Source organism: Mustela nivalis, assembly GCF_964662115.1.
Source record: "Mustela nivalis genome assembly, chromosome: 17".
Lineage (NCBI taxonomy): Eukaryota > Metazoa > Chordata > Mammalia > Carnivora > Mustelidae > Mustela > Mustela nivalis.
Window position 1 is genome coordinate 3,627,165 of NC_139036.1, and position 27,977 is coordinate 3,655,141.

At 60.6% G+C, this 27,977-nt stretch overlaps 5 protein-coding genes across 11 annotated transcripts; 1 reads left to right on the forward strand and 4 right to left on the reverse strand.

Moving 5' to 3' along the window:
• The first annotated feature begins 324 nt into the window (after nt 1–324).
• Nucleotides 325–5,749, forward strand: ACADVL (acyl-CoA dehydrogenase very long chain). Its single transcript, XM_082707931.1, has 20 exons — nt 325–621; nt 708–783; nt 1,052–1,117; nt 1,205–1,277; nt 1,365–1,429; nt 1,539–1,673; nt 2,099–2,243; nt 2,497–2,626; nt 2,744–2,869; nt 3,215–3,413; nt 3,552–3,656; nt 4,083–4,169; nt 4,253–4,315; nt 4,412–4,513; nt 4,607–4,704; nt 4,781–4,853; nt 4,944–5,016; nt 5,115–5,187; nt 5,282–5,357; nt 5,455–5,749. The coding sequence occupies exons 1-20, from the start codon at nt 560–562 to the stop codon at nt 5,593–5,595; spliced, it is 1,968 nt and encodes a 655-aa protein (XP_082564057.1). The 5' UTR covers nt 325–559; the 3' UTR covers nt 5,596–5,749.
• Nucleotides 5,750–5,821: 72 nt separating this feature from the next.
• DVL2 (dishevelled segment polarity protein 2) lies at nt 5,822–13,289 on the reverse strand. Of its 3 annotated transcripts, none has more exons than XM_082707925.1 (15): nt 12,790–13,289; nt 10,593–10,662; nt 10,159–10,304; nt 9,928–10,037; nt 9,668–9,803; nt 9,469–9,559; nt 9,258–9,327; nt 9,041–9,180; nt 8,876–8,952; nt 8,342–8,409; nt 8,070–8,198; nt 7,816–7,947; nt 7,523–7,702; nt 6,944–7,162; nt 5,822–6,802 (listed from the first exon to the last, which is right to left on the reverse strand). In XM_082707925.1, the coding sequence occupies exons 1-15, from the start codon at nt 13,275–13,277 to the stop codon at nt 6,357–6,359; spliced, it is 2,502 nt and encodes an 833-aa protein (XP_082564051.1). In that variant the 5' UTR covers nt 13,278–13,289; the 3' UTR covers nt 5,822–6,356. The 3 variants fall into 3 exon arrangements, with proteins under 3 accessions (XP_082564051.1, XP_082564052.1, XP_082564050.1); XM_082707926.1 differs by having other exon boundaries at nt 9,940–10,037; nt 12,790–13,279; XM_082707924.1 differs by having other exon boundaries at nt 9,668–9,821; nt 9,940–10,037; nt 12,790–13,279.
• Nucleotides 13,290–13,757: 468 nt separating this feature from the next.
• On the reverse strand, nt 13,758–18,138 carry PHF23 (PHD finger protein 23). Of its 5 annotated transcripts, none has more exons than XM_082707938.1 (5): nt 17,852–18,138; nt 16,278–16,309; nt 16,019–16,111; nt 14,661–15,498; nt 13,758–14,560 (listed from the first exon to the last, which is right to left on the reverse strand). In XM_082707938.1, exons 1-5 carry the CDS (start codon nt 17,883–17,885, stop codon nt 14,346–14,348), a joined length of 1,212 nt encoding a protein of 403 aa, XP_082564064.1. In that variant the 5' UTR covers nt 17,886–18,138; the 3' UTR covers nt 13,758–14,345. The 5 variants fall into 5 exon arrangements, with proteins under 5 accessions (XP_082564064.1, XP_082564065.1, XP_082564067.1 ...); XM_082707939.1 differs by having other exon boundaries at nt 17,940–18,067; XM_082707941.1 differs by lacking the exon at nt 17,852–18,138 and adding an exon at nt 17,064–17,180.
• Nucleotides 18,139–18,967: 829 nt separating this feature from the next.
• GABARAP (GABA type A receptor-associated protein) lies at nt 18,968–21,606 on the reverse strand. Its single transcript, XM_082707943.1, has 4 exons — nt 20,830–21,606; nt 20,176–20,254; nt 19,917–20,035; nt 18,968–19,458 (listed from the first exon to the last, which is right to left on the reverse strand). The coding sequence occupies exons 1-4, from the start codon at nt 20,917–20,919 to the stop codon at nt 19,378–19,380; spliced, it is 369 nt and encodes a 122-aa protein (XP_082564069.1). The 5' UTR covers nt 20,920–21,606; the 3' UTR covers nt 18,968–19,377.
• Nucleotides 21,607–22,171: 565 nt separating this feature from the next.
• On the reverse strand, nt 22,172–27,857 carry CTDNEP1 (CTD nuclear envelope phosphatase 1). Its single transcript, XM_082707942.1, has 8 exons — nt 27,542–27,857; nt 24,891–24,957; nt 24,685–24,803; nt 24,401–24,472; nt 23,905–24,021; nt 23,618–23,729; nt 23,120–23,204; nt 22,172–22,818 (listed from the first exon to the last, which is right to left on the reverse strand). The coding sequence occupies exons 1-8, from the start codon at nt 27,641–27,643 to the stop codon at nt 22,758–22,760; spliced, it is 735 nt and encodes a 244-aa protein (XP_082564068.1). The 5' UTR covers nt 27,644–27,857; the 3' UTR covers nt 22,172–22,757.
• Nucleotides 27,858–27,977: the final 120 nt, after the last annotated feature.

Below are 27,977 nucleotides of genomic sequence, written 5' to 3' on the forward strand. Positions count from 1 at the left end.
CTGTTTCCAAAGTCAGTGACACCTCCCATGTCTCAGGACAATATACTTGGTTCCCCCCGTCCCACCATGTCCTCCTTTTCGTGTTGATGGTGATGGATTCCACAAGGGACCCCAAAGGATCGCCTTTCCCTCCTCCGCCTCTGGTATCTATCTTAATTTCTTCCTTCCCATCTCTTCCTGCCGACTCCACCTGGAAGTCCTCCTTCTGGTCTAGCCTCCATCCCTCAGGCTGCAGTCGCCCAAGCTCCTCCCTCTTCCGCCCCAGCCTATCCCATCACCCTCTCCGAGGGCTACACTTTGGTTCGGACCTGCGGGATGTAGGCGTTTGGGGGAGAGGGGACGTTTGGAGATCGCCCTAGGTCAACAAGAATGCAGGGGCTGGGGGGCGCTCCGGAACTACGCCTCCCAGCATGCCCCGGCGACCGGAAGCCCCGCCCACCCGCCTCCCGGTGCATTGTGGACGATGAGTCAAGACTGGAGGGAGACAGCCAGACTTTGGCAGACGGGACAACGGCGGTAGGTCAGCGGTTGTGTCAGCGGCGGCGGGAGCGGTTCGGAGATGCAGGCGACTCGGATGGCCCCAAGTGTGGGGCGGCTGCTGCGGAGGTTGGGGGCCGCAAGGTGCGTGTCGGACGGGAGGCACGGGGCAGGGGGTGGTGGCAGCGGGGCGGGGGACCGGGCCAGGACTGAGCCCCCTGTCCCCACAGCTCGCGGCCCAGTGTGCTCCTGGGGCAGCCCCCGCTCGGGCCGGCCCGCCGACCCTACGCCAGTGGGGCCGCTCAGGTGAGTGACGGCGGGCTGGGGCGCGCGGCGTGGAGTGGAGGCTCCGCCTCGGCTGCCCCTTCCCCACCGCCGGCAGGGGTCTCCCTCCGCGTCCCGGGCACCTGCCGCCCGGCCTGGCGCCGAAAGTAGGGGAAAGGGCAGGCCAGGGTGCCCTGATGATGGGACTAGGGGAAAGGTCGCCGCACCCTCTCTCCGCCGGCACCCAGCCTTTCCCCCTAGCTCTCCGGAAGCCCTTTCCCCGGCCTCACTAACTGCAACCTCTCCCCAGGCGGTTCTGGAGAAGTCAGATTCCCTCTCCCCGGAGGCCTCGACCAGGGAAAACCAGGCCAAGGCGGTACGTGGCCTCCAGGCCGGGAGGAGCTAGATCAGGGGCTCACCCGCCTCGAGGGCAGCTGCCTGAAACCCGCTTCTCCCTGCGCAGGAATCGAAGTCCTTCGCTGTGGGGATGTTCAAGGGACAGCTCACCACCGACCAGGTGTTCCCTTACCCCTCTGGTAAGGGCTCCGCAGAGCTGGGTGGGGCAGGGCAGCGTCCCTCCGTGACCTGGGTGACCTGACCAGCCTGTTCCCCATCCCCCACAGTGCTCAACGAGGAACAGACACAGTTTCTCAAAGAGCTGGTGGGGCCTGTGTCCCGTTTCTTTGAGGTGAGGAATGACTGCGGTGGGGGAAACAGGGCTTTGGTCCCTGATGGCATGGGAGAGGTGTGGAGCAGCTTAAAAAGAGTCTGGATGTAGCCTCCGGGGCCTTCTCCAGGAGGTGAACGATGCGGCCAAGAATGACATGATGGAGAAGGTGGAGGAGACCACCTTGCAGGGCCTCAAGGAGCTGGGGGCCTTTGGTCTGCAAGTGCCCAGTGAGCTGGGTGGTGTGGGCCTTTGCAACACCCAGGTGAGAAAGCTCCCCGCCCTCCGCCAGCACCTCCATCTCCAACTTCACGGATTAAAGCTCCTTTCTCACGTAACCCAGGGTTTAGGTTTGTGCGGTAACTGCCCCTGGTTATGGTGACTGTGCCAGTCCATACACACTGTTGCAAACAAAAAACAAATTTTCCAGCACGTACGCTTCCAAAGAAAACTGAACTATATGTAGTCCCTTGGGCTCACAGACCTCATCTAAGTTCACAAGTCCCAGCGCAGAGGGATAGTGGGCTAGAAAGCTTCCCAACTCGTGTCCCTCTCTGCCGTGGGGATATTTCCTCTCTGCAGTCACTGTAGGGGGATGTCCAGGTCAGGCCCTGTCCTGTTGTCCACGCTTTCCTGCTAAGGCCCCCACACAGCCAGCAGCAGCCCTGGATGCCTGCTTTACCTCTGCAGTACGCCCGCTTGGTGGAGATCGTTGGCACGCATGACCTTGGCGTGGGCATCACCCTGGGGGCCCATCAGAGCATTGGCTTCAAAGGCATCCTGCTCTTTGGCACAAAGGCCCAGAAAGAAAAGTACCTCCCCAAACTGGCATCTGGTAAGGCAGCCCCAGGAGACCAGGGACTGGGGGTGTCCTGAGCTTGGTACAAATTAGGCTGGTGGCATGGAGGTCACCACATAGCCTGCGTGTCACCTGGAGGGGATTCTGGGAAGACATCAGTGTGCTGGTTGGGAACAAGAAGGGGACCTTGGCCAGAAACACTGAGGAAGCTGCCTGTGGGCACAGTGGAGGCAGTGTGGGGCCTCCACTGCCTACAGGACCCAGGTTAAAGGCACGCTCTCTCCGACAGGAGAGACCATAGCGGCTTTCTGTCTAACCGAACCCTCCAGTGGGTCTGACGCAGCTTCCATCCGAACTTCCGCTGTGCCCAGCCCCTGTGGAAAATATTATACCCTCAATGGAAGCAAGATTTGGATCAGGCAATCTCCCCCTTCTCCGCCCACCCCCCCATTTGTCTCCTCCTCTCCACCTCTTCCCAGTCCCGGGCCCCACTGCTCCGTCCCCCCGCACCCTAACTGCCCCTCATCTTTCCACAGTAATGGGGGACTGGCAGATGTGTTCACGGTCTTTGCCAAGACCCCAGTCACAGATGCAGCCACGGGGGCCGTGAAGGAGAAGATCACAGCGTTTGTGGTGGAGCGGGGCTTTGGCGGCGTCACCCAGTGAGTGGGTGTGGGGTGGAGACAGAAGCAAAGCCCGGGGGCACAGCATTGCAGTCCAGGGTTACAGGTCACCCCAGGGACCCTGGGGACATGCGCGAGCCCCAAAGTGGCTGGGCTGGACAGCACGTTCCCTTTGGGATTAAGCTGCACACAACTAATGTAAGGCTTTGGCTCCTGCAACCAGTGAGCTTAACATCTGGGAGGCTAGAGAACCATGTGTCCTCCCCGTCGGGCCTGCAGGCACTACTGCCTACACCCGCTCCCCAACACCAAAGCCCCACCCCCTGCCCGTCCCCTAGCAACCTCTTGAGCCCATGTCTGCTTCTATACCCTGCCCTATCACAGTGGGCCCCCCGAGAAGAAGATGGGCATCAAGGCCTCAAACACGACAGAGGTGTACTTTGACGGCGTGCGGGTGCCAGCAGAGAACGTGCTGGGTGAGGTGGGGGGCGGCTTCAAGGTCGCCATGCACATCCTCAACAATGGAAGGTTCGGCATGGCAGCAGCCCTTGCGGGCACCATGAGGGGCATCATTGCTAAGGCGGTGAGTGCCCTCCCCGAGTCAGCCAGCCTGATGCAGAGTCACCCCATCCCCCAGGTCCTCCCTCCCCGCCCCACTGCGCCCCTCTCCCAGCAGAGGGACACTCCAGAGCCACACGGCCACACACGTGCCCTCTTCCAGGTGGACCATGCTACTAATCGTACCCAGTTTGGGGACAAGATTCACAACTTTGGGCTGATCCAGGAGAAGCTGGCCCGGATGGCTATGCTGCAGTATGTGACTGAGGTGAGGGCCTGTCCCCCTACAACCCCCCGAGCCCCTCAGCCTTCCTCCCAGTCGGGTCGGACTACAACCCCCAGCAGCACCTGGGGCAGTGGGTCTCCAACTTTACACCAATGCCCTAGGGGATGCGGGGAGGCATAGTCAGCTCAGCCGCTGCAGGAGGGGGAAAGCCGGGCCCTTCTGCCAGAGGTCCCTCAAGTGGACTCCCCCTGCACCCCACCCGTAACTCTGCACCCCTTCCAAAGAAGTCCAGTGCCTAGAGGCTTCGGTGGAGCCGGCTCGGGGGAACAAGTGCTTCCCTATGCCTCCCGGGGGGAGCTAGGAGGTGAAGGCAGGGGCCGCCGTGAGCTAGGGCAGACCTGGTCTGGGGGCCTTTGGTGAGCATGACGCTGCCCTTTTCCTTCCCACGTCCCAACCGTGCCACCTCAGTCCATGGCTTACATGGTGAGTGCCAACATGGATCAGGGAGCCACGGATTTCCAGATCGAGGCTGCCATCAGTAAAATCTTCGGCTCGGTGAGGTCCCCGGCCTACAGGGTGGGAGAGCCCAGGTGGGGAGCTCGGCTCCAAGACGATCTCAAGTGGCTCTCGGTCCCCAGGAGGCAGCCTGGAAGGTGACTGACGAGTGCATCCAGATCATGGGCGGTATGGGTTTCATGAAGGTACAGACGCGCGTTCTGCCTGGGGTGGCCATGGGGGACAGGAGGGGTGGATGGGGCCACTCAGTGAGGCTGCGGCTCTGGCTTCCCCTGCGGCAGGAACCTGGGGTGGAGCGCGTTCTCCGTGATCTGCGCGTTTTCCGGATCTTCGAGGGGACTAACGATATTCTCCGGCTGTTTGTGGCTCTGCAGGGCTGTATGGTAAAAGGAACTGAGCAGGGGGGTGGGGCGGGGTGGGAGGGTGGAGGTTGGAGGAGGGCATGTCTTGACTGTTGGGAGCCTCTTCCCACACAGGACAAAGGGAAGGAACTTTCTGGACTTGGCAACGCTCTAAAGAACCCCTTTGGGAACGCGGGCCTCCTGCTAGGAGAGGCGGGCAAACAGCTGAGGAGGTAAGCTTGGGCCAGTTGGGGCAGGGGCCAGGATTGGGCGTGGCGACTAACCTGTCACTCTCCCCATTCCTCGAAGGCGGGCGGGGCTGGGCAGTGGCCTGAGTCTCAGTGGCCTTGTCCACCCGGAGCTGAATCGGAGCGGAGAGCTGGTAAGCAGCTGGTGGTGGGATGGCAATTGGTGGGGGGAGGGCTGATGCAGCTGGGCCCCTTGAGCGCTGGCGCCATCCCTCTCTGTGCAGACAGTGCAGGCCCTGGAGCAGTTCGCCAGCGTGGTAGAGGCCAAGCTGATAAAACACAAGAAGGGGATCGTCAGTGAGTGAGCCCCACTCCCCCACCACCCCACCCCACCCCATGGTCCCTGCCCCCCACCCCAGCTTTCACCCGCCGACCCTGAGCCCCCTACCTGACAGATGAACAGCTGGTCCTGCAGCGCCTGGCAGACAGCGCAATCGACCTCTATGCCATGGTGGTAGTCCTGTCCAGGTGAGGCAGCGGCCCAGGCCGCGGGGGAGGTGCGGGGAGGCACCTGGGGTGGGCTCACAGCCCAGCGTCGTTTTCCCTTCCTGCTTTGCTCCAGGGCCTCAAGATCCCTGAGCGAGGGCCACTCTACAGCCCAGCACGAGAAGATGCTCTGTGACAGCTGGTGCATCGAGGTGAAATTCGGGTTACCAAGGGCTAGCGGCCAGGTAGGGGGGACGGGGGGGGCGGCGTGCAAGGCCTGGGCCTGAACCCCTCGTCACCTGTCCGCAGGCGGCAGCCCGCGTCCGGGAGAGCATGAGCGCCCTGCAATCTGACCCACAGCAGCAAGAGCTCTTCCGAAACTTCAAGAGCATCTCCAAGGCCTTGGTGGAGCGAGGTGGCATGGTCACCAGCAACCCCCTTGGCTTCTGACCGCTCCCCGCTGGGGCCTGGCCTGGCACGTGCCTTCTCTCACGCCCAGCTCCCCGCCCGGAGCACTGGGTCTGCCTTAAAGAGGGCCTGGCCCTGGGGCCCTGCGGCTCAGAGGCCCACACACAGCCTTTCAAGTAAAGCTTCTGACAAGCCACTCTCTGCTGCCGTGTCTCGTCTCTCCCTCGCTACCTGCCTCCCTCCCAAAGAAAGGAGCCAGAGGCAGCGAGAGTTTGCCCCTATTGCTTTATTTGGTTTTATACAAGTGATGACTAAATAAATAGAGTAACAAAAGCAGCTACGTGGGCCCCAGCACCAGCACCCCAGCTTCATCTGACTGCCAGCTGGGGTGCCCGCCCCGTCCTCCCAGGGTACCGCTGCCCAGCCCCCGCCCTGCACAGGACATAGCTGACGGGGTGGGCAGAGTAGGAGGTCACATTCTGGGGTTAGTAGGGGCCCGAGAGACAGGGGTTCTTCATATAAAAAGGGAAACGTCTACTAAAAAAATAGTCCAAAAATATGAAAGTCTATCTCAACCCCCCCCCCCAGGCTTATAAAAACAATAAAGCTAAAAATAACCAAAGGTCCCTTGTACACCCCCCAGAGCAGGGGAGGGACCAGGCACTGCCGGTGAAAGTCACAGTGGCAAACCCCGTGATGGGTAGGACACAGGAGTGATGGGCAGGGCACAGGACGGACAAAAGCACCAAATACAGACCAGATGGGCGGAGGGAGGAGACCTGACATGGCCCCCACTGTGCACTCTACATGACGTCCACAAAGAACTCACTGGGGTTGCCCATGGCCATGTGGAAGCTTTGGCGGCTCGCTGTCAGTTCAGGGGGCACAGAACCCAGGTCTCTAACCGGAGGGGCCCCCGGGGGCTGCACAGTTGGAGGGATGGGGGGTGGAAGTGGGGGCATCACGACCACCATCATGGGGTTGTAGGGGAGGGCTGTCCCTGGGGGCGGTGCATAAGGATGGAGCCCAGGCTGGGCTCGGAGATTAGGTGCACCCACGGATGAGCCTCTGGAAGGCGGAGGGCCCCCATCAGCCCCGCTAGGATCCCCGCCCCGCCGGAGGCTGCCCCCGCGGCTGGAGGGCTCGGACTCACTGCCACTGCCAGACTTGGACTCAGGGGCCCGCTCCTCTGGCCTTCCTGTACGTCCTGCCCCCCCGTCACTTCGCGTTGACCCACTGCTCCGGCTCCCTGTAGGGGTAGAGGGATGAGGCCACCTGAGCCTGGGCCTAGCATCCCTTGGCCATCCCAGCCCCTACCCCAGCCTCTCCTCCCTGGTCCCCCAGGGCTGTCTCCGGGCTCCAGCGGTGCTGGCATGGGACAGTGACTTACCCTCACTGTGTTGACTGCTGGCACTGCCGCCCCCATAGGTGTAGGAGGAGAGCTCGTGGTAGGGTGGTGGCTGGGGGCTGTATGGGTGCGGGGCCGGGTACTGGTAGGAGAAAGTAGGCAGCAGGGGCCAGGGGGTGGCCCCGGGCAGAGGAGCCAAAGTGTCCTGGTCCGATGCCCCACTGGAGCCATCGTTGTCATTCAGGGACAGGTTGACGAGATCTGAGAAGCAACGACAGAAGCTTGGGAGTCACTGCTTTGAGAGAAATGGTTTCCCCAGAACCATCCAATCCACGAGGGGAACAAAGACGAGGGCCACCGCGGTCAGGGCAGAGCTCGCCCAGGGCCACCAGTCCCACACGCTCTTGTGAGACTCAGGAAGACACGGCCTGCCCCCAGCCCCAGGCCCAGCGCAAGCTTATCCACAGAACACGGCTTGGTGTCATCAGCCAGGGCAGAGCCTCATGCAGGACACATGCTGCACAACTGTCCACGGCAGCCCTGGCTGGCTTCTTGGCTAGGGGTGCAGCCAGAGGAGCGGGACGAGGCAGGAGGAGCCCCACTCTGGGGGCCGGGACTCACAGCTCTCGCAGCCGCCGCTGAGGTCCCCAAAAACGTAATAGCACTGCTCAGAGAAGGTGATCTTGTTCACGGTGTGTCGGATAAGGCCAGCCTTGAGCAGCCCACTGGCGTACTTGCGGGCCTCCCGCCGCTCGGGGAAGCCTTCCACATGGTGGTAGAGCCAGTCGACCACGTCTGAGCCTGGGGGCACCCAGAGCAGAGAAGGTCAGGTTCTCCTCCCCGCCTCCCACCTCACCCCTGCCAGGCCCGTCCCCAGAGGGGCCCGCCCCAACCTGCCCAGGACCTAGCCATACCAAGAAAGGCATTAGGGATGGTGATCTTGAGCCACATGCGGTCCCGAACTTCCAGCCCAGATTCTGGGGCTGCCATGGCCTTGGTCACAGATGCCATGTCCGTGTGGACGGAGAGACCCCGGCCCTCGCAGCCTGTCCGAAAGAAGAAACGAGGGCTAAGAAGTAGGGCCCATGGCCGAGGCGTGGCAGGCCACAGCACCCGCAGGAAGCCTTTCAGGGCAGGGGGCGGGGGTTGAAGTGAGCTGGGGGCTCACCCTCAGGCAGGGAGGAGCCCGATGTCATGGTGCTCATGGACGAGGAGCCCGGATAGGCTGGGAAGGTGCCCGTCAGCGCAGCGGAGTGGGACACCCAAGCAGCGGGGTCGATGGGCTGGATGGGCTCATCTGCGACAGAGAAGCCCCTGTGATGACGGTTTCCCCGCTTCTCCCATGCCACCCCTGCCCCATCCCTCCCCACTCCTCCACCCCTTCCTGTTGCCTGGAGGCCCGAACCCAGCTCCCCCGTCTCCTACCCCTGCAGCACTCACTTCGAGGAAGAGTAAAGTAGGCCTGGGGAGAGGGATCCCAGCACTTGGCCACCGTCAGCACGATGGGGCTGTGGGGAAGGGAACAGCAGTCATGCAGGAGTGGTGCAGGGTGGCGGCCACAGAGGGGGCTGGGCTGCAGGGCTGAGGTGAGGAGGCCCCGGTGCAGGGGACCCACTGCCACGGACACCTCTGGAAACACTGCTGACCCACACGAGAAAGCACATACGGCCCAGGGCCCTCGGGAGCCTGTCCAGCAGGCAGCAGGCTGAACCCTGCCCCTTAAAGACGGGGACAGACACACACATACACGTGCAGGTGCACACAGAGGTGACACCACGCATGCACAGACCCAGAGCGGACAGACCAAGGCAGGGCAGCATACCCCGCAACAGGGAGAACCAGCGAGGGGCCCTTGGAGGGCTTTGCGGCCCCCGAGCTTCCAATCCGGGTGGGGGTCGCGTAGGCACCCCTTTGCCCCATGGGTGTTCCTCACGGTTCGCGGTGCTGCCCCCGCTCTGCGGGCCGGCGGCTCACCCTGGCTTGTGCACGATGTCCCGCAGCACCCGCACCGCGTCGTCATTGCTCATATTCTCGAAGTTCATGTCGTTCACCTGGAAGCCGGGCCGGCGGGCTCAGAAGTGCCCCCGGCAGCCACCCCACCGCCCACAGCTGACACCCTGCAGCTGCCGTGCGCCCCACCTGCAGCAGCATGTCGCCTGGCTCGATGCGCCCGTCAGCCGCCACGGCACCGCCCTTCATGATGGAGCCGATGTAGATGCCGCCGTCGCCCCGCTCGTTGCTCTGGCCCACGATAGAAATGCCCAAGAAGTTGTACTTCTCTGCAGAGGGGGCGGGTGTGATGAGGAGAAGCCCGCCCAGCACGCGCCCCAACCCCCGGCCCCGCGTCCCCGCGTACCCATGTTCAAGGTGACCGTGATGATGTTGAGAGACATGGTGGAGTCGGTGACGCTGCTGAAGGAGGAGGCCTGCGGGGGCCATGGGGAAGGAGTGGGACTGCGTTCAGTGGCCCACAGACCACTCCAGAGTCTCACTTCCTGTGCCCCGTGCCCCCTAAGCCAGGGCCCCAACTTCTCCAAGCTCCAGTGACCCCGGGAGCACCCCCTCACCCTCTCCAGGCGAGGTGGCCGCTGTTTCCTCCGCCGCCGGTGGCGCTTGAGGAGGCGGGAGGCACTGCTCTGCTCCGTGGAGCTGCTGAACCTGTCAGGAGGTCGGCAACGGGGGCTCATGGGCAGAGGTCGTCGTGGGGCAAGGCAGAGAGATGGGAGGTGCGGCGGGGACGCGGGAAGAGAGGGGGCGGGGGCATACCTGCTCATGGTGTCCTCCTCGTCCGAGTCCCCCAGGCTGGTGCTCTCCAGCTCGCTGGTCATCAGGGTCGAGGAGCTCTCGTACCCAGCCAGGTGGCGCTCCAGCCGTGAGGGGCCACTGGGCCTGTGGCCCCCCGCTGCGTGCGACCAGGAACCTCAGGAACACAGGTCTCATGCCACTTACCTTCATCACAGCTCTGGCCCAACCCCAGGCCTACCCAGCTCCCTGTGGATCCAACACTTGGGGCCAGCCCCCCTCACCGCCATGCTCACTGCTGTCTCTCCTGCGAGGCCGTTCCCGCCGCAGAGACACAACCGACTCTGTTTCCGTCTCAGGCTCCAGGTTTTCCCTGCTGCTGGACACATTGGGGCTGGGTGGGCAGAGATGCATCAGGGGGAGAGGCATTCACGTCTTCAACTTCTCCCCAGCGAGGGGCGCTTGAGGCACCCCCTCACCTCCTTCCCCCGGACTCAAGAATCCCAAAGACTCACTGGAAGGACGGAGGCCTGGAGTCCCCAATGCCACTGGTCCTCTCTGGGGGCACAGGGGGTAACGGTGCGGGGGGTGGTGCCAGTTCTATCCGGGGCTCGTGGGCCGGGGGAACCATCTCAGGTTGGGGGTTATCTGACGACACTAGCTGGAGAGATGCCGTGACAAAAACGGGCTCAACCAGGAAGGCAGGCAACCAAGACGAGAGAAAGGGAAGAGACTGGGGAATAGGACCAGGTCTGAGTGAGCACAGGGCCAGTGAAAGGCCCAGAAAAGGCAGGAGCAAGCAGTAGCTCCAAAAGGAGGTGAGGAGCTCCAGCTGGCTCGCCAAGCGGGTGAGGCAGCAAGGAGCCAGGGCCTCCAGCTCCGGGGCAGAGGGCAGGGGGCAGGCGAGGCTCAGAGGAGCCTGGCGATGTGGGAGGGACAGGATGCTCACCCAGGACACCACCCTTCCATTGAAGCAGGGAAGGCGGGCATTGTCATCCGAAATCTCCTCCTTCACCACTCTGCCAAGAGACAGCATAGAGGCCAGTGAGAACTGCCTAGGGCCCCCCACATGCACCCCCATTCAAGGCTCCTCCCGATACCTCATCCAGATCAAGGACATTGACTTTCCCGCAGCCTGACCAAGTCCTCATCCCTGACGCCAAAATGCTTCTTTGCTCTCACACCTAGGGAGTCTCTAGATTCACCCCCATCCTCCTCCCCCTCTCCCCAACCCAACTTCCAGTTTGACGCTGCTCCAAAGATTTCCTTGGGTCTAATTCAAACCTCTCACTTCAATGTCAAAGGCTGGCCCATCCCCTCCGGTGACCGCAGCTGCCCCAAATGTATGTTTAACCTCAGGAGCCGCATAGGCATGTCCCCCAGCCGCCAGCCTGCTCCTCACACACCGTCCGTGAAGCCTTGCGTCTGAGATCTGTAGTCTCCTACTTTCCTTAGTTTCCCCCACCTCACTCCCAGAAGGCCACCCAAACGTGCCTCTACCTTCCCCCACATAAAAATACTCGTTACAGGGAAGACTGGTACTTCCTCACCAGGCTGAGCCCTCCCAAAGACAGGGGAAGCCCGGCTTCTCATTCCCCTGCGACTCATCTGGCACAGAATTCTACACTAAGAAGCCCAGCCTTGGGGTCATCTCTCCCACAGGTTCCCTGGGATGGACAGCACTTGTCCCTTCTTCTCAGCCACCATGGGCAATGCTGGACGCCTGTTCTGTTCAGCACCATATCCCGGTCACACGGCAAGGAACCTGATGCTTGGTGAGCATGGCCAGCTATCTGTTGAGTCAACCTAAGAAAAACGCAACTCCCCACCCTAAACAGACTCACTCTCTCATACACCCGCATCCTTGCCTCCAAATTAGGACAGCCCGTCTGATTAACCCTTTAGCCTAATATGGATCCAGAAGCCTGAGCATGTGATGACTTAAACCCATTTGTTATCAATGGGGCAACTCAGCCCCATTCACCACCACCGCTCTGTGTCACTACAACCCAGTACTCTTTGCTACATAAACCAATCTTGGCATAACCTAGTCTGGCAAATTATTCCACTCTGGGTGACCTCATTTACAGACTGGTCAGCTCAATACTAGTCACAATTATAACTCACCAAAAAATCACTGCGCATCGCTTACCTGGACTGACCTTTATCTGCTACCTGTGTCCATTTCCCGGATTATGCCGCTAACAAACAGAAAAACCTCGATCTAACTCCCACGTAATTCCTAAGACCGTCTCACTTTCCCAATGTCCGGCAATCTTTTCAGTAGACGCCACTCTGTTCTGCTACCCTAGAACCCAGACTGTTCCGGTCTAACTCAGCCTGCCTTCAAGGGCTGAGGCAGGCTACCTGGAGGGGCTCAGCTCAAAAACTCTAAGTGCATTTATTACTTAAAGTCCTAATCTACCCCAAAATGACCCAAATTACCCTAGAACAGAGCAATATGTTTTAGCAACACCCTAGAGTGTCCCCTCATGCAGCTGTCTGCACCAATGCAGACCAGATTATCCCAATAGGGCTGTCTGCTTCTCTACAGACTGTCTCCATAGAAATTAGGCCCCAGCAGAAACTCAGATCAACCAATCCAACCCGGTAGAGATCAGAACGGCTGAAGTTTTTCCAGGAGAGCCCAGTCTACTCCAAAGCAGGCTAGACCATCCCATACACCATCCTCTGCGCTAGTAGGGACCAGAGCGTCCCCAGACAATCCCGCCTGCTGTAATAGATCCCAGAACATCCCAAGTTATCCCGACACGGTTCAATCTACATCAGCGGACTCAGTAACCCTCCCAGAGCCCGTGTGCTACAGCACTGCTCCGAAGACACGGAGCCATCCAGAATATCCCCAAATCAACCAGGGTGCCCCCACCCTATTCCGGTAACGTCTAACCTTCCCCAGTCTGGTTTGGCATAGCCCGGTGCGTAGTCCTACGGCTCCGTGCGCCCCAATCTGTCCACGCATAACCTTGCCCGTCCTGGGATACTCAATCTACCGCCAGCCTAATGTCCTCTGCTGCACTGGCGCCCCGCAAAACCCAGCAAGGCCCGGAGCAGACCTGGTCCCCACCACGGAGCCCCATCCACCCCAGCACAGCCCCCGTCGGTGCCAGCCTAGGCCTCGCGCTCACCCGAAATCCTGATCCATAGACTTGAAAAAGTACTTAGCGCCCGCGGGCCGCTGCAGGACGCTCTTGAAATCGCCGAGGGTGATGCGCTCGGCGGGCACGGGTATCTTCACCAGGTAAGGAGTCTCCTCCTCGTCCAGGTGGTAAATCACCTTCGTCTCCCCACCACCGCCCCCCGCGCCGCTGCCCGCCATGGTCTCGCCCGCGCGCTCCCGGGCTCCGCCGCCCACCCAGCGGGGCGAAGCGCCCCCGCCGCGCCTGCGCACACCCGCACCACGCCGCGCGAGCGCCCACAGCACCGGCCGGGCGCAGGAGAGCTGCAAAGGGGAAGGGGGCGGGGGCCCAGCGGGGTGGCGGCCGACGGAATGTGGGGGCGAGCCGTGAGGTTCGACCTGAAGCCGCGGACCGGGCCGCGCCGCCGCCGCCGCCAGCGCGCGCCACCGCCACCGACGTCGCGGGCGCCCTTCAGTACCCCGCCCACCTCTCCTCATGTCACGTGGCCCGAGTCGGCCCGCCCCAGTCACGTGACTCCCTCCCGGGTCACGTGATCAGCCAGGCTCCTCCCCGTACCCCCCGCCACGTGACCGTTGCTTTCAGCAACGGTCTCCTAACCCTCAACGGCCCCGCCCCCAAATGTGTCCCCACCCGCGTCCTCCCGCGAAGCTGGCCTGGTTCCTAAAGGGCTGGCCACCGGCTCCCACCCCAGCTCTGTCCCGCTCAGGCGGGGAGCTCCAAGCAACACGGATTCCCCTGGAGCGTGCGTGTTTGGGGGGTACAGGCTGGGGGAGACGGGGTTCCTGGGCCGGGGGGCGCGGTGGGAGCAAGGCAGCTGCAGCCGCGAGGCTGGGGGCGCTCCACGGGCAGCGCAGCCGGCCGTTTTCCGCTCGGACTCGAGGTGGGCTTTGCTCTTCCTGCCAGCCTGTCCACCGCCTCCCTCCTAAGCAGGACAGTCAGTGAGGGCTAGAAACACAAAGAGCCCACTCCGCTTTATTTACAACACGCAGGCTGTCTGTACAAACAGCTGGCCGCTATTATTAAAAACATGAGGTGAGCGAGTGGATCGTCACCTTTCTGTTTTCCTTCCTCCCTCGGCTAGACCCTGGTTGGTACTCCACCTCTGAGCTGCCCTGCCCGAAAGGGGAAGTCCAAAATTAAAAATACAACCGGTGTAGAATAAATGGGGAGATAAAAGAAAAGAGGAGGAAGGGGAGTGCTCTATTTACACTAGAGTTTTATAGACAACTGTCCCATTCCACCCCAGCTCCAACCCTGGCCCAGAAAGTGAGGGGCAGCAGGTCTAAGGGACAGAAATTAAGTGTCTAGGGACCCAGACAGCCTCCCACCCCCAGCTGTATATAATGGGTCCATGTTCAAGTCCACAAGGTGGGAAGGAAAGGTTAAGGTTGGAACGTGAGACACTCATTTCCAAACGAGCCTCCCTTGGGAATTCCTGCCTTGAAGTGGGACTACAGCCAAGCTCCAGGGGATAGGCCCAGGACTCTGAGGCTTAGTTCCCAAGTCATGTTGTCATTTGAAGTCCCAGCCTGGAGATGGCAATGTCAGGGCTCTCCGGATTTGGGAGGCCCCCCTACCCGCCGGGCCTCTGGCCGCAGTTCCTTGCATTTCTGGCAGTAAAAGAAGTCGGGGACATTGGTCTTCTTGATCTTAGCACAAGAGAGGTGGATCCAGGTCCCACACAGGCTGCACTCAATCATGGGCCGCCCTGCAAAGGGCTTTCGGCAGTAACATGTGATCAGGTCCCATGAGTCATCACCTGGGGAAAGAAGGTCTGGTTGGTGTTCTGCCCGAGCTCTTGGGTCCACAAGCCCAAGCCCATCCTCCCAGCCTACCCTGGGCCTCCGCAGACCTCTCACCTGATTCTACCATGATGTCCTCATCCATGACCCGCATCTCGCCCTCACTGGAGCTGGCATCTCCATCCTGGCTCGTCTCAGTGCTGCCCACTTCCTTGCTCTCACTGTCAGTGGGAGGGGCTCCTTCAGGGTGCACTATGGCGGGGGGCCTAGGAGCCTCGGGGGGTGTTGGCAGCACTGGGGCTGGGGCTTCACCCCCTACCACTGCTGCCATGTCTTCCTCCTCCTCCTCTTCCTCTTCCTCCTCCTCCTCTTCAGAGTCTGTATCACTGGGGGGGTTCCGGGGAGGCCCAGGAGGTGGGAGTCTGTCCCCCCGATCTGCCTTTTTCAACTTCCGTTTCTTGCTTTTCTTAATTCGAGACCTCTTTTCCCCATCCCCAGGAGCGGGCCGGGGCCTCCGAAGCACCCCAAAGCCAGCCCCGCCTCCCGGCCCCAGCTTTCGGTTCTTTCGGTCCTTCTTTCGAGGAGGTTGGGAGAGGTCCCCCTGAGAAAGGGGTACTGGGGTGAGAGCAGCAGGGGGCCGGGAGGCATGTGTCAGGGATGTGGGGGACAGTGGAGATGCCATTTTGGGCCCATCTAGATCAAAGAGAGAGTCCTTGAGCTTCATCTTCTCAAGCAGGGTTGCGCTGTCAGGGGACTGCAGGCGAGAGAAAGTGGACCTCGGGGGTCCTGGTTGAGTGGGACCTGATTGAGCCGCCCTTCTCTTGGATGATTTTGCTTTCTTAACAAAGGTCTGGATGGTTCGGAGGTCTGAGGGGGCCGAGTCCCAGCCGTCACTGTCTGCTGCACTCTCACCACGCAATGGAGAGCTGGAGCCAGAGGCTGGCCAGTCACTTTCCTTGAAAAAGGGGAGAGACCAGGGTCAGTAGTCGGCCCGGTGGCATCTCAGCCCCTCTATGAGCTCAGCTTAGAAGCCAGGGACAAGATCCACCCCAAAGTATCCTGCCCAGACCACCCAAAGTCACTACACTCAAAACTGCCCCTCTGCAATTCCCCTGATAATCTCCTCTTGAAAACCTCCCTGTTGTCTCTGCCCTCACCTTCTGGCCGTCTCCCCAGTCTCACCTGCCTTACAGCACCATCCCCCACCCCAGACCAGAACCCGATTTATCTGTTTCCTCAAATGCACTGAGAAGAATCTTCCACGAACACCCCCAGGCCATTCACTGCTGCTCAAGCCACCCCAAGAGCTCCCCCACGGTTTCCAATCTCCAGGCTCTTAGCCGTCCCATCTGATAGGCTTCTCCAGTAAAGTAGCGCAGTCCCCTCTGCCCCCCACCCCCCCCCCGCCCCGCGCCCTTCTAAGGTCTAGAACCGCCTCCCCCAAGCTAGTCGGCTGTCCTCCACTCACTCCCTACCTCTTTGCTAGGGGGGATATAACCAGCATAGGCCAAGACGAAACTGCAGAATTTGTTGAAATCCTCAATGGTTCTCCGGCGCTTCTCTGGTGGCTGAAAAGAAGGAAACCTGTATCGCAAGGAATTTAGGAGGGGCATTCCCGAAGGCACAGTCCCCACAATGAAGGATCTAGAAAAGGCAGGGAAGCAGGCCAAGGGAGAGGGCAGAGGGAGGGCATCGGGTAGTAACCCCAGGCTGCAAAGGGAAGGGAAGGCTCACCTGAGTTTCTGGCTTCAGGGTCGGAGGTGGATCTGTGGAAGCAGTAAAAGCTGAGTCAAGGCCCCACCTCTCAATCTCGGAGGTCCCAAGCGACCCCCCCCTTTCCTCAGGTCCCCCAGCCAGGCCAGCAGGTCCCCAGCTGTGCGGGACCCGCCCCTGCACCCCTTTCCGCCCTGCGAGGGGCGGAGCCAGGGCGCGGCGCCCTCTCAGGCCTCGCTATAGCGCTCCCCTTCCCCCCACCGGAGGCCTGGCGCCCCGCCCCCCCAACTCACGGTTTCTCTAGACTCCAGTCTACTCGATCTCTTGGCGCCCCACCCCGCCATACCGCTCCCCGGACCGAGCTCGGGCGGCCGCCTGCCCCTGTCCTTCACACGCGCCGAGTGCCCCGAGTTTCTCCCCAGTGGCGATTTACCGCCCGGGGCCCTCCGAGACCGCGCTCGCAGCCCGCCGGCCCCCGGGGTCCAGGATGACCACGCCGAACCGCTCCCCGCCCTCCGGCCCCTTCTACTCGAGCACGAGGCCCGGCGCGCCCCTCACCCCCACCCTGAACATACACGGGCACACACAGCCAACGCCACTCCGCGGCCGGGACGGACCAGAGAGCGCTAACCCGGACGCGGCCCCACCTGCCCCCCCCCCCATACCGCGCTCCCCACAATTTCGCCGTCCCTCCGCCCCCATCCGGGGCCTTGGCCCCTCCCCGTCTCGAGCTCTTCGGGCTCCCCGCCGGGGCCCCGGGCCCAGTTCCGAGCCCTCCGGCCGCCGCCCCCCCACCCCCGTACTCACCACCAAGTGACTAGGCTGCGGACCCCTAAACTCTAGCCCCCCCCCACCGGCTACTCTCTCCCTCTACGGCAGCCCACGCTGCTGCCGCCGCTATCCCCCTCACCCTCCACAACTCCCAGGTTCTAGCCCTCGCCGACCAACACCCCCCCCCCCGCAACTCGCCGGTCTCAACCCCCCCACACCCCGCCCCACCGCCCCTACAACTACCCGGCTCGCCTCGCTTCCCTGCGCTTTCTCCCCACAACTGCCCGCCTTGTACAGGTCTCTCCACCACAGACAATACCCAGACCCCCTCTTCTCCCCACAACTATCTGCCCACCCCTCCAACAATCACCGGGCCATCTCCGGCGGCAACTACCCGGAGCTCCGCCGCCACAAACTCCCCCACCCCGGCGAACTACCGGGCTCCTCACTCAGTCCTCTCCTACATCCTCCCTCCTCAACAACTCTCGGGCTTCCAGACTCCCCCAGCCTCCCAGCCTCAGGGCCCCAACGTGCTGGAGGCCCTTTCGGCCCCTAACCCCCCGAGCTCCGGGGCTCCAGCTCCCATTCCCCACCCCCCCCCCCAACACATTCACGACGTCTGATCTCCAACTACCCCCAGTCCAGTCTTCCACTCCTCTTTCACCAAGGTCCATCAACTCGTCGCTCTCCCACCTCCGGGGGCAGGCCCCCGACCCCCTCCCCGCGCTCCCCCGCTGGGCTGCGGGGCTCGACCTCCAAGTTTGCCAATTGATTGCTCGCCCGCCCCCCACCGGCTCAGCGCTCAGTGCCGGTCGAGAGCTCACCTTCGGGACTGGGCTCCGCCATGGCTTCCAGCATCGCCCCCTCCCCTCCTCCCGGTCCGGCGCCCCCCTCCCCTGAGCCGGGGGATACCGGTGCCGCCTCCGGTGCTCGGTGCTCCTACTGCCTCGCTCCACAGAGGTGTCTGCCTCGGCCCGGTTATGACTCCAGTCCGCTAGCCGCTGCCGCCACCTCCCTCTACCCCTGCCTCCCGCACTCCCGGACCGGGCCCCCTCCCCCCGCGCCGCCGGCCGCCTGCTCCCTCCTCCTCCTCTCCTCCCTCCTCTCTCCCTCCTCCTCTCTCCCCCCTCCCTTCGCGGGCGCTGGCGCGCAATGCATCAAGGGGCTTGTAGTCCGTCCGGCGACCGCGGAAAGAGGACCTTATAGGCCTCCGGAACTTCAGTTCCCAGCAAGCCGAGGAAAGGCGCAGGCGCACTAAACCGCTCCCCTCCCCCGGGGAGTGGCGGGGAGATTGGGAGCAGAGGGGAGAGCGGAAGAGCGCGCGCAGGCTCCTGGGAAATGTAGGCTGGGCGGGACTAAAACAGAGGAAAAGAAGGGATTAGAACTCTCGGCCACCATACTGCCTCATTCTGCGGCTTTTCTCCCCCCCCCCCCGGGGGACCGCCCCACTTCCGGCCAGATGAAGAAGTGGTTGCTGGGGGATGAAGTTCTCCGGATGATAATGGCTCCCTCCCCGTCTTCTCCCTCCCTCGAGTTCCACCCATCCGCGCGAAGTCTGGTCAAGTGAGATGCAACCGAGGACAGAGTCCTCTGACCAGTTCCCACGCATGATAACCTCTTCCTTAATCCAAGGGCTGTAACAAACTTGTATGCATTTCTCTGAAGCAGGTACTTTCAAACTTTCTCCCCAGGAACCCAAGGTAAAAAAACCAAACCATGTATTTTTTCACATGGGGACCCATCAGACACGTCTATAAAAATTTAACGTTGACGAAACGACACTCGGAGTATTCCATCGCAACAAAAACGCCCCCCCCCCAAGGAAAAACTCAACATCAACAGAGTAAACCAAATTATTCTCCCTCCAACCTCTACTTTCCACACCAAAGGACAACTAAAAAAGGAAAAGGGGGCGGGAAGCAACACAAAGCAAAATCCAGTTCAGCTTGGTGGTTTCCTCTTTATTGATGTGCCTCCTACCTTCCCCCCACAATTTCAGTCCCTTCCATCTACCCCCAAAAAAGAAGGTAGTGAAAGGAAGGGAATGTTGGGGTTCTGAGCCCCTTGGGCAGTTAGAAAGGGAACAGAAACCAAAACAATCACTGGGTGGGGGTGACAGAGATTGACAACTGAGAAGTCTAAAGCAGAGTGGGAAAGCTGGTAAGAGAAAGGGGAGAGAGGAGATGTCCGAGAGGCCACCTCCCCCGGAGCCCTCCGGCTAAGAAGGGCTGGAGGAGAGCCTCAAACATTAGGAAGTGCAGGTCCTGAAGAAGGGAGGTGGTGGTTGAGCCCAGGGGAGGAGGAGGTCAGGGAAGGGGGGCCACCTCTTTGTAGAACGAGACCCCCCACCTCAGGGGCAGCAGCTTGGCAGACCGTAGACACTTTCATCACTGTAGGCGATGTACAGAAAGAAGTCTTCTTCGTGGTGCTCCTGGGGCAGAGGAAGAAAAGGCTGGTACTGGGCTGTAGCTACTTGAACCACACACTGCCCAGACCCATTCTTCGCAAGCCCCTTCCTCTGAAAAGCCCCCAAACCCTCGGGCTCTGGCCCACTCCCTCACTTGCTCCAGGACTGAGCAGCCAAGCCTATTAGCCCTAGCAGCAGTCCTGGGCAAAAAGATCTCAACTGTTCTCTGATGCCCTGAGGGAGGGGGGCTGGAGAAGAGGGAGGGTCAGAACCACAGCTAGGGCTCACTGTTTCCTCCCTCCTCTCTACTCCTACTGCACTTGTCCAAACCTTCAACCCAGAACTACCCCCAAAATCTTGAAGTAAAAGATAAAACTGAGAGCTAAACAAGGTGCTCCTCTAAGAACTGCTGACCTGAAACTCTTTTCCCCTCAAGCTCTTCCCGTGCCTCTCCAAAGTCTCGACCCCTCCCGCCAACATACCTGGTATAGCTGACCCATTGTGGCACTGGTGGGTGGAATGACATTGTTGACAAAAAAAAACAAGGCATCCTCAGCTCGGAGATGAATTCGCTTCCGGATCAAGAAGTAGAACTGACCAACTGCCAAAGAAAGAAGGTATGACAAAGTCCCAGAGGTCCCAAATGGCCTCAAACAACAGTCACCGTGTGGAGCCTCTTCCCGCAGAGACTGCACTCCCACCCGCAGGAAAGCAAACCCAGACCTCGGGGCAGGACCGCACCTGTGAGATCAGAAGGCACCAGGTATTTCTTTTTGTCCAGGTCTCCTATCCGAGCTTTGGGAGCCTTTTCTACTATCACCTGATAGAGAGAAGATGAAAATTAGGAAACACTGGGAAGACACCCGCACAGTTACACCTGTCAGGAACTCAAGTTACAAAATTCCGAGCACCCAAGCCCACCCGACTCGTCTCTCTTTGTCTCGGAACACGCGGAGCAGCCTCGAGTCGAGATCGTGACCCCACTGCGTCGGATTCACCTAAACATCCAGGATCGCCCAGCAGGGCGTCCTAATAAACAACTCTCTTAACCAGGCAGGGAGGACTCGTCTGGGCGGACTACAGCGTCCACCCCAAGAACCCAGCTAGCTGGGGGGGGTGGGGGGGGTGGCCATGTGCAGCTCAGGCTGTCAACCTCCCTGCAGCCTACCACACCGCTCCCCGCGTCTCTCCCAGCTAGCCACGTCCCCTCACGCTCAGCTCGTCCGCTGCCCCGCTCCGTTCAACCTCGGGTCACAGCCACAGGAGCTTCGGGCCCGCTCCCAACCCAGCTACCGCCCGGCAGCCCGATGCCCGCGCTGTGCGGCCGGACCCCAACCCCGGGCTGTGGCGTCAGAGCCAGCGCCCCGCGCCCTCGGCCCTGGCTACAGTCCTCACCGGAACCCGGTCCGGGTATTTCTTTCGGATCTTCTCGCCCTCAGAGCGGCGTTTCTCGAACGGATGCTCCTCTTTATACACGAACTTCATCCTCCCGGGAACCGGGCTGGACCGGGCTGGGCTGCGGGAACCCGGGGGGGGGGGGCCGGGACAGGGGGCGGCGGCGACGGCGGCGACGCGCGGACGGACTCAGCGGAGCGATCCCGGGACTTGCGCCACTTCCCTATTCACCAACCCCGCCCCCGACCGTGAGGGGCCGCCCCGCCTGCTAGGTTACGCCACTAGCGCAGCAGCCCGGACGCCGCCGGCGTAGCACCGCCTACGGACGGCCCCCTTCACGCCGCCTGCGTAGTCGCTTTGGAACCAACTTGTGGGCTACGCAAGCGACGTAGCGAAGGTGGTTGGCTTGTGCTATGCTCGAAAATAACTGAAAACCCACACTCCGACCTTCCCCCACTGAGCTAGAGACCCAAAGGGTTAGGAGCTGCTAATTATAACCGGAGGCTTGGTTCTCCTGAAGTTCTTTTAGGAAACGAGATGAGGGGAGGAGGCATGGGGGAGACAGAGGTAATTATGAGGCTAGCTATTCACGAAACGCGCTGGTACGCCGAAGGCGGCCGCTGACACCAAAACAAAGTAGTGCCCAAAGCGGGGAGCTAGGTCTCCGGAAGGAAAGGAGGACAGAAACAAAACACCAGTCTGGGGAAGCGCACACAAAGCTTAGGTCCCAAGGAGAAGTTGCAGTAGGGGCCGAGAGGAGGTCCGAAAGGCAAGGACTACGTCGGCGCGGAGGAACACCGTCAAGGCCAGGCCGGCGAAAAATCATGTGATCTCGGAGAAGGGCGGAGCGTCACGTGGCGGCCGCGGGAAGTAGAGCCGGCCGCGGGAGGGAGGGGCGCCGAGACAGGGGAGGTGGAGGGGGCGGAGCCGGCGAGAAGCTGGCGCGGGCGGAGGGCTGGGGCACCCGCCGCCTGTGGGCAGCAGCCGCCAGCCGCTGGCCCTGTCCACGTCGGTTCCCCGGCGTCCCGCCTCTCCGGTTTCTGATCCAATTTTCTCCTCCCTTCGTACCGCTGTGTCCTCCTGCCCCGCCCCTCAAGTTCCCTCGGAACGGAGAGCTGTCCTTTCACTCCCCAGCAGGACACCCATCCTGTGGCCAAGTCCCTTCCCGCCAGACGGCCCGAGGTCAAGGTTCCCTACTCCTTCCCCCAAAGCCAACAGCACTTCTTCCCGAACCTCGTCCCTGCTGCAGTCTTTCTTCCCCCCCACCCCCAGGGGACAGGGTGGATGTGAACAAAGGCTCCTCCCCTCATTTCCCAACCCGGAGAGAAGGACCTAGGGCAGCTTCGGTTTCCAAAGTTATAATGCATGGTTTAAAAGAGAGGAAAGAAAAAAAGAGAGAGAGAGAAAGCGGGTTACAGGTCTGAGGGAATCTAGGAAGAAGGGAAAATAGAGGGAAAAGGTGGGGGGACACGTTGGGGGAAAATCCAGTGGCCCAAAAATCCCAGTTTCCCACCCACAGCCCAGCCCTTGGAGTGAAGAATTAGATCAGTTTTGTACAAGAGTTTTTAAAAAATCAAATCACAACAAAGCTGGCTTGGCTTTTCTTTGAGCCTCGAGGTTACCAAATGTCTGTCATTCAGGCCAGTCCTGTCTCTCCACCAGACATCGGCTCTCCTAGGCCTCCGCTTATGTCCCAGTCTGGGGTTTCCAGGGAGTGCGAACACGAAGTTAGAGTGAGGCTGCTTCAGAGTCTGGCCCACGTGTCCATCCAGACTCCATGCGGAGTGCAGGGCTCCCGGGGCAGGGAGGGGCGGGAATGGCAGACCCTGCCCACACAGTCCTCACCACTGGACAGGGCGGCAGACGGCATCCCGAGGGCTCACCCTCCCTTCCCCCCCACCCCGACTCAGGTGGAGGGGGAGCAGCTGTCACCAGAGCCTGTGTTGGTGAAGGTTTCGGCTTAGCACAGAACGAACATCCGCGGTGAACCTGGGACGACAATAACTTGAGTTGGCAGCGCCCTCAGAGTGGATACCCTCACAACACTGGTGTCAGGCGGCCTCATGGGAGATGGGGGCCAGAAATGATCACCATTTTCACATGAAACTGAGGTCCAGTTTGCCCAAAAACCCACTGGCTAAACCCGATGAGCTTTACTGTAAGGCCTGGGTTCAAATGCTAAGTTCTTAAGGGAAAAGAGGTAAATGAGTCAAACAGGACACATTTTTATTCCCTCTTGGGATTCCCCCACCTCCTTTCTTCAGAGATCTAAGTGTCTGACTTCCCTTACCTGAGCGCATCCAGCATTGGAAGCAAGTTGAGAAGGGCGGTGTCGCTGGGGTCACTGAACCACGATTTGATGGGGATGGCATTGTCTAGGGCGGGTCAGATGGATGCACGTGAGAATAAACAAAAGTTCAAGAGACAGGCTGATTTTTCCAGCTGGGGTGGGGATCGTTCCCTTAAAACATGTTCCTCTCCTGACCCACCCAAACCCAGCAACCTAAGTAAAACCCTACTCATTCAGCCTCCAAAAGAAAAATCAACTTTTAATCACCGTATCTCATGGGAGCATAAGGCTTCTAGACCACTGTGTTAGGGAAGCAAATGTGGGGGGGAACGGCCCGATCTATGAAATGGACGTGTGGGGGACAGGCACCCTCTCAGGAGCAAGGGAAACACCTTGCATCCTGACCCACAGTAAACCAGGAATCCTAGTTCCAGGCTTTCCGAATCCCTCCTCAGAGCCACTTCCCAGTCCTGCCAGCCCCGACGCCCTGTCCCTTACCTGGGTGGCTCCTGTAAGCCCCTGGGGAGTTATCCAGGATCACGATGCTGGAGAGGTCGCTGTGGACCACAGAGAGGTCCTTGATGTAGCTGCCCAGTTCCAAAGTGCAGTGCTGTAAGGTAGGGCGAGCTGGGCATCAAGGGGAGACTCCATCTCCCCCGTGACCGTGGCCTGGTCCCCACGACACCTGGGGTGGCCAACTCCCTCCAAGGGAGTTGGTGGTCTCCCCTGGCCCCCCAGAGGGTCCCACTCCAGGACAGAGCCCTGCGTGCGGGGCCACGCCTTACCTGTCTGTAGTATCTGCGCTTGAGAATGCTCCTGCTGTTGTCTAGTTTGTCGGCCACTGCAGAGCCATAGATCTCCATGCTGGCCGTGAACACCACCAGCTCATACCACTGACTCACCTGAAATTGAGTGGGGGAGAGGGAGGTGTCGGTTCTAGACACTTAGTTTTCTTTCACTAGGACTCCAGCCCAGTACCGCGAGCCTTTCTGAATTCTGAAGGCCCCCACGCTCTGAGTCTCGGGCACCACACGCCATTAAGACACCAAGTTGCATGAACAGACGATCAGGCAGCCACGGAAGGACAGAATGACATCCGCATAGCACGCGAACCCAAACTCCCAGAAGCCATCCAAGCTCTCACTGTCCCACAACCTCCCCTCTCCAAAACCGCCTACACCTCTTTCTCCTCGGCCCCTACTTCCTGTGAGCCATCTGAATCCCCAGAGCCCTAAAACCATTCCTTCCTCACAGAGCTCCCCTTAGTTTCTGCAAACTCACCACTTCTAAGAAAAAGTCCACATGGGGCCTCTTATGTACAAAAAACCGGACGGGATGTTTGTCTATGACCACCTGTGGAGCAACAGGGAAGGGCGGGGGTATCCTGAGCACCAGAGCACAGGCTGAAAGGACACTCACACCCTCTCACTGCCCACTCCCCTCCTTCAGGGTGCCACTGGTGCCGGAGGACGGCTGCAGGGACCAGACACTCTGGGACTGGGAAAGGAAGTCTGGGTCGGAGCGGAGCAACAGGACCATCCCATTGCTTCCCATCCCGCACACACCTTGAGGATGAAGTCAGGAGGTGTTCCAGGCCGGACAGTGGGCCTCAGCACCCCATCATGATGGGAGTGGATAAGCGTCTCATCCAGATCCAACACCAGGATCTTCCTCTTGACCTGACCTGAACCACAACGCAAGGGGTCAACCTCCAGCCCATACCTTGAACCCTACCGCACCTTACAGGGGTCTTCCCAGCCAGCGTACTCACCTAGCCGATTCCGGGACACAGGAGATAAGGGGAGGATATCATATCGAACAGTCTGATACTGAATAACCTAAAAATAGTGAAGGAGGGGATGGAACCCTTGTCAAGGAGATTATGCCAAGGAACACTTGCTGTGTGCTAGGCATCGTGGAAGTCAATGAGGGCTATTTCACTGAACCCTCCAAACCCTCGTAGGAGTAACACAAGACCAACAACATCATCATCTCTATTTAAACACGGAAGAGCCCAAGGCTTAGTCGGGACCACGTATCTTATTTGGTCGTCTGTCCCCCCCGCCCCCATTAGTGGAAACTCGGCCAGAGCAGGCATATCCTTTCCATCACGCCTGTCCTCCAAGAACTCCGTCACAGGACGGCCGGTTGGTATCAGGGTCAATATGGTGGTGGTATGAGGATGGCACCCATGCCACCGGACCCCAGCCCCCACTCTCTTGGCCAGGACACTGTCGTGCTGTGCCACAACAGAGCAATGCATGGCCCTTCGCATATCCACCCCAAGGCTCCTTTGTCACAACTCCCATCACGTCCCTTTGGGACCCGAGAGCGGCAGATTCCTTCGTGGGCTGAGAGGAAGAGTCAGGGGGGGAGGTCCTTGGGTACCTAAGGGGAAGGCAGGATGAGGGAATCCAGGGGTTGTCAGGTCAGCTAAGTTCCCCTGGCTGGCAGCCACCAGGCCTATTTTAACCAGCCACCTGTCCGCTTCTGTCTCTACCAGCCAAGTCACAAGTGGCACAGAACCTCAGGCCTCTGACCTGCCTCCTTATTCCGGTACCCAGGGCAGGGCGCACAGCACTGCAAAGCCCCATCTGCCAGCAGGACGGATGGGGTGTTGGGAAGGCCAGGGTTAAATAAGGGCTGTGAGGGAGGTGAGGAAGGGACAAGGACGTCACCACCTCAACCTTCCAGCTTCCCCAGGCCTCCTCTAGAGGCTCCTATTTCCAGCACCCAGATCTCCCTCACGCAAGCCTGGCCATCCCCTCCTCTGCTCTCCTCTGCTCAGCACAGACAGATGCTCTGCTGTCCATCCCCAGGCCCCAGCCTCAACTGAACGAGGCAACCCCCTTGCAAACCACAGGGCCCTCTCCCCCTAATGCCAAGGCATCTGCCCTTCTTTTCTCCCTGGGCCAGGATGAGGGCCGGGATGGGGGCCGCGACAGCTCGGGTGTCTTGCCCTGCTATCTCGGGTTGCACATGCTGGGCATGAAGGGAATGCTCTGAGCATCTGCCAGAAAGGGGGTAGGGTGGGGGGAGACACCAGATTGGAAGGGAAGACAAAAGGCTGCGGGGTGGGCTCTGCCCAGAGAAGAGCAATTTTGCAACTAACTAGCATCTGGATGAGAACCCAGAACAGAAATTTGGAGGGAAGGGGGTGGGCTCAGAGCAAGGCCAGGAAGAGAGCACAGCAGTGCTCAGAGAGGCAAGGCCAGCACAGAGAACACAGCCGAAGCTAGCCCCATACACATCGTAGCATTTCCGACCCCAAGTTCTTCTTGGCTGCTAAGGGGTTTCAGGGAAACAGCCCTGCCTACAACTATGACCACCCAGAAACAATCCTCACCCTCAATCAGGAAGTGGTAGAGGAGACACTGAATTCGAGGCCAGGCCCACTCCCCCAAGTCAGTAAGTCAACCACCACTGCCACCGCCACCACCCAGGGCTCTCTGGAAATTGTCTGGCCGAAGCAGGCGCTAGCTGCTTTTATTCTGCCAAGTTTTATCGAGGGACGCCAAAGAGGACAGAGCAGAGAACTTCTGCCCCTGCTGTACTGAACCCTCCCCAGACTCCTTTCAGAGAACTCTCCCCAGTGGCGAGGAGAACACAGCAGCACATTCACTACATGATAGTGGGCTCTGGCTGGAGCTTTGACCTTGGGGAAAAGCTCAGGGGGAGGAGACCTAGAGATACTGGGGTACTTCACTGCCCACAGTGTCCCTCACCATGCTGGGGTCTCCCGGGGAGGCAAGCGTGCCCTCGGGGGCACGTCCACCACTGACAGGCACCCGTCTTCCCAGAGAGACACCCGAACTTTCACGGGCTCCCTTCCCTCAAGCCCGAGGTGAAAGCATCTCTCTTGGTCCCAGGGTCTTGACAAATCCACACACCCACACGAGTTTCCAGGGCCTTTCTGAAGGAGTCCCCTTAATGCAACCCGCAGCGGTTTCTCCTCACACCCCAGGTTTCCCGAGTTCCCCGCCTTGTTGGTCACACACGCTCTCCCACCCACCCCTACCCTTGACACATAACCCGGGCTCTTCCCTGGCAGGAGACCTAACGCACGGAGGGTCTTCCAGAAGCCCACGTCGGCAGGGCTAGTGCCATCAAACAGGTGTTCCCTCCTTTCGGTTTCTCTAACAACAACTCCGGTTTCCTAAACGGCGCCCCACCCACCACCCTGGCCCCCAAGAGTTGCCAAATCCTGCCCCGACGAGCACCCCCATCTCCGTTCTACTACAAGGGTCTCCCCCCTTCCCATTCCGCCCCAGGCCCAGCGAAGGGTGCCTCAGGTCTCTAACGGGAAGATCCGCCCCCGGGACTCCGTTCCGAAGCCCAAACAGAGGCCCGACACTTTGCGAAAACCCGTTGAGCACCGCTGACAGGAGCTTCCCACCACCACCAGCGCCCACCGCAGCTCACCGTGCGGATCTGCCTCCGCAAAAGGTAAATGAAGAAGCTCCAGAGCTTGGCGGCGAAGGCCACGAACGTGCGCAGCCCCAGCAGACACTGCGTCCGCATCATTCCGATGACCCCGGCACCGCCGGCCCCGGGGCCCCCGCGGCCCAGCTCCGCCAGCCCCCCGGGGGCAGCCCCCCGCCGCCGGGAGGGGGAACGGGGGCCCCGAGTGACAGGAAAGGCTGCAGAGAGGGGCGCGGAGCGGGCGGCTCAGAAAGCCACCCCCGGCGAGGGGAAAGCCCAGCGGAACCGGGAGCTGGGGGACAGGCGTGGGCAGCCCGCGGGGGCCCACATGGGCGGGGAGTGGCACCGACGGCTTCGCGGAGGTTGCGGGCCCAGACGGGTCAGGCTAGGACGGGGTCCTCCGAGACCGGGAGGGAAGGGGATGGAGAATTGGGGG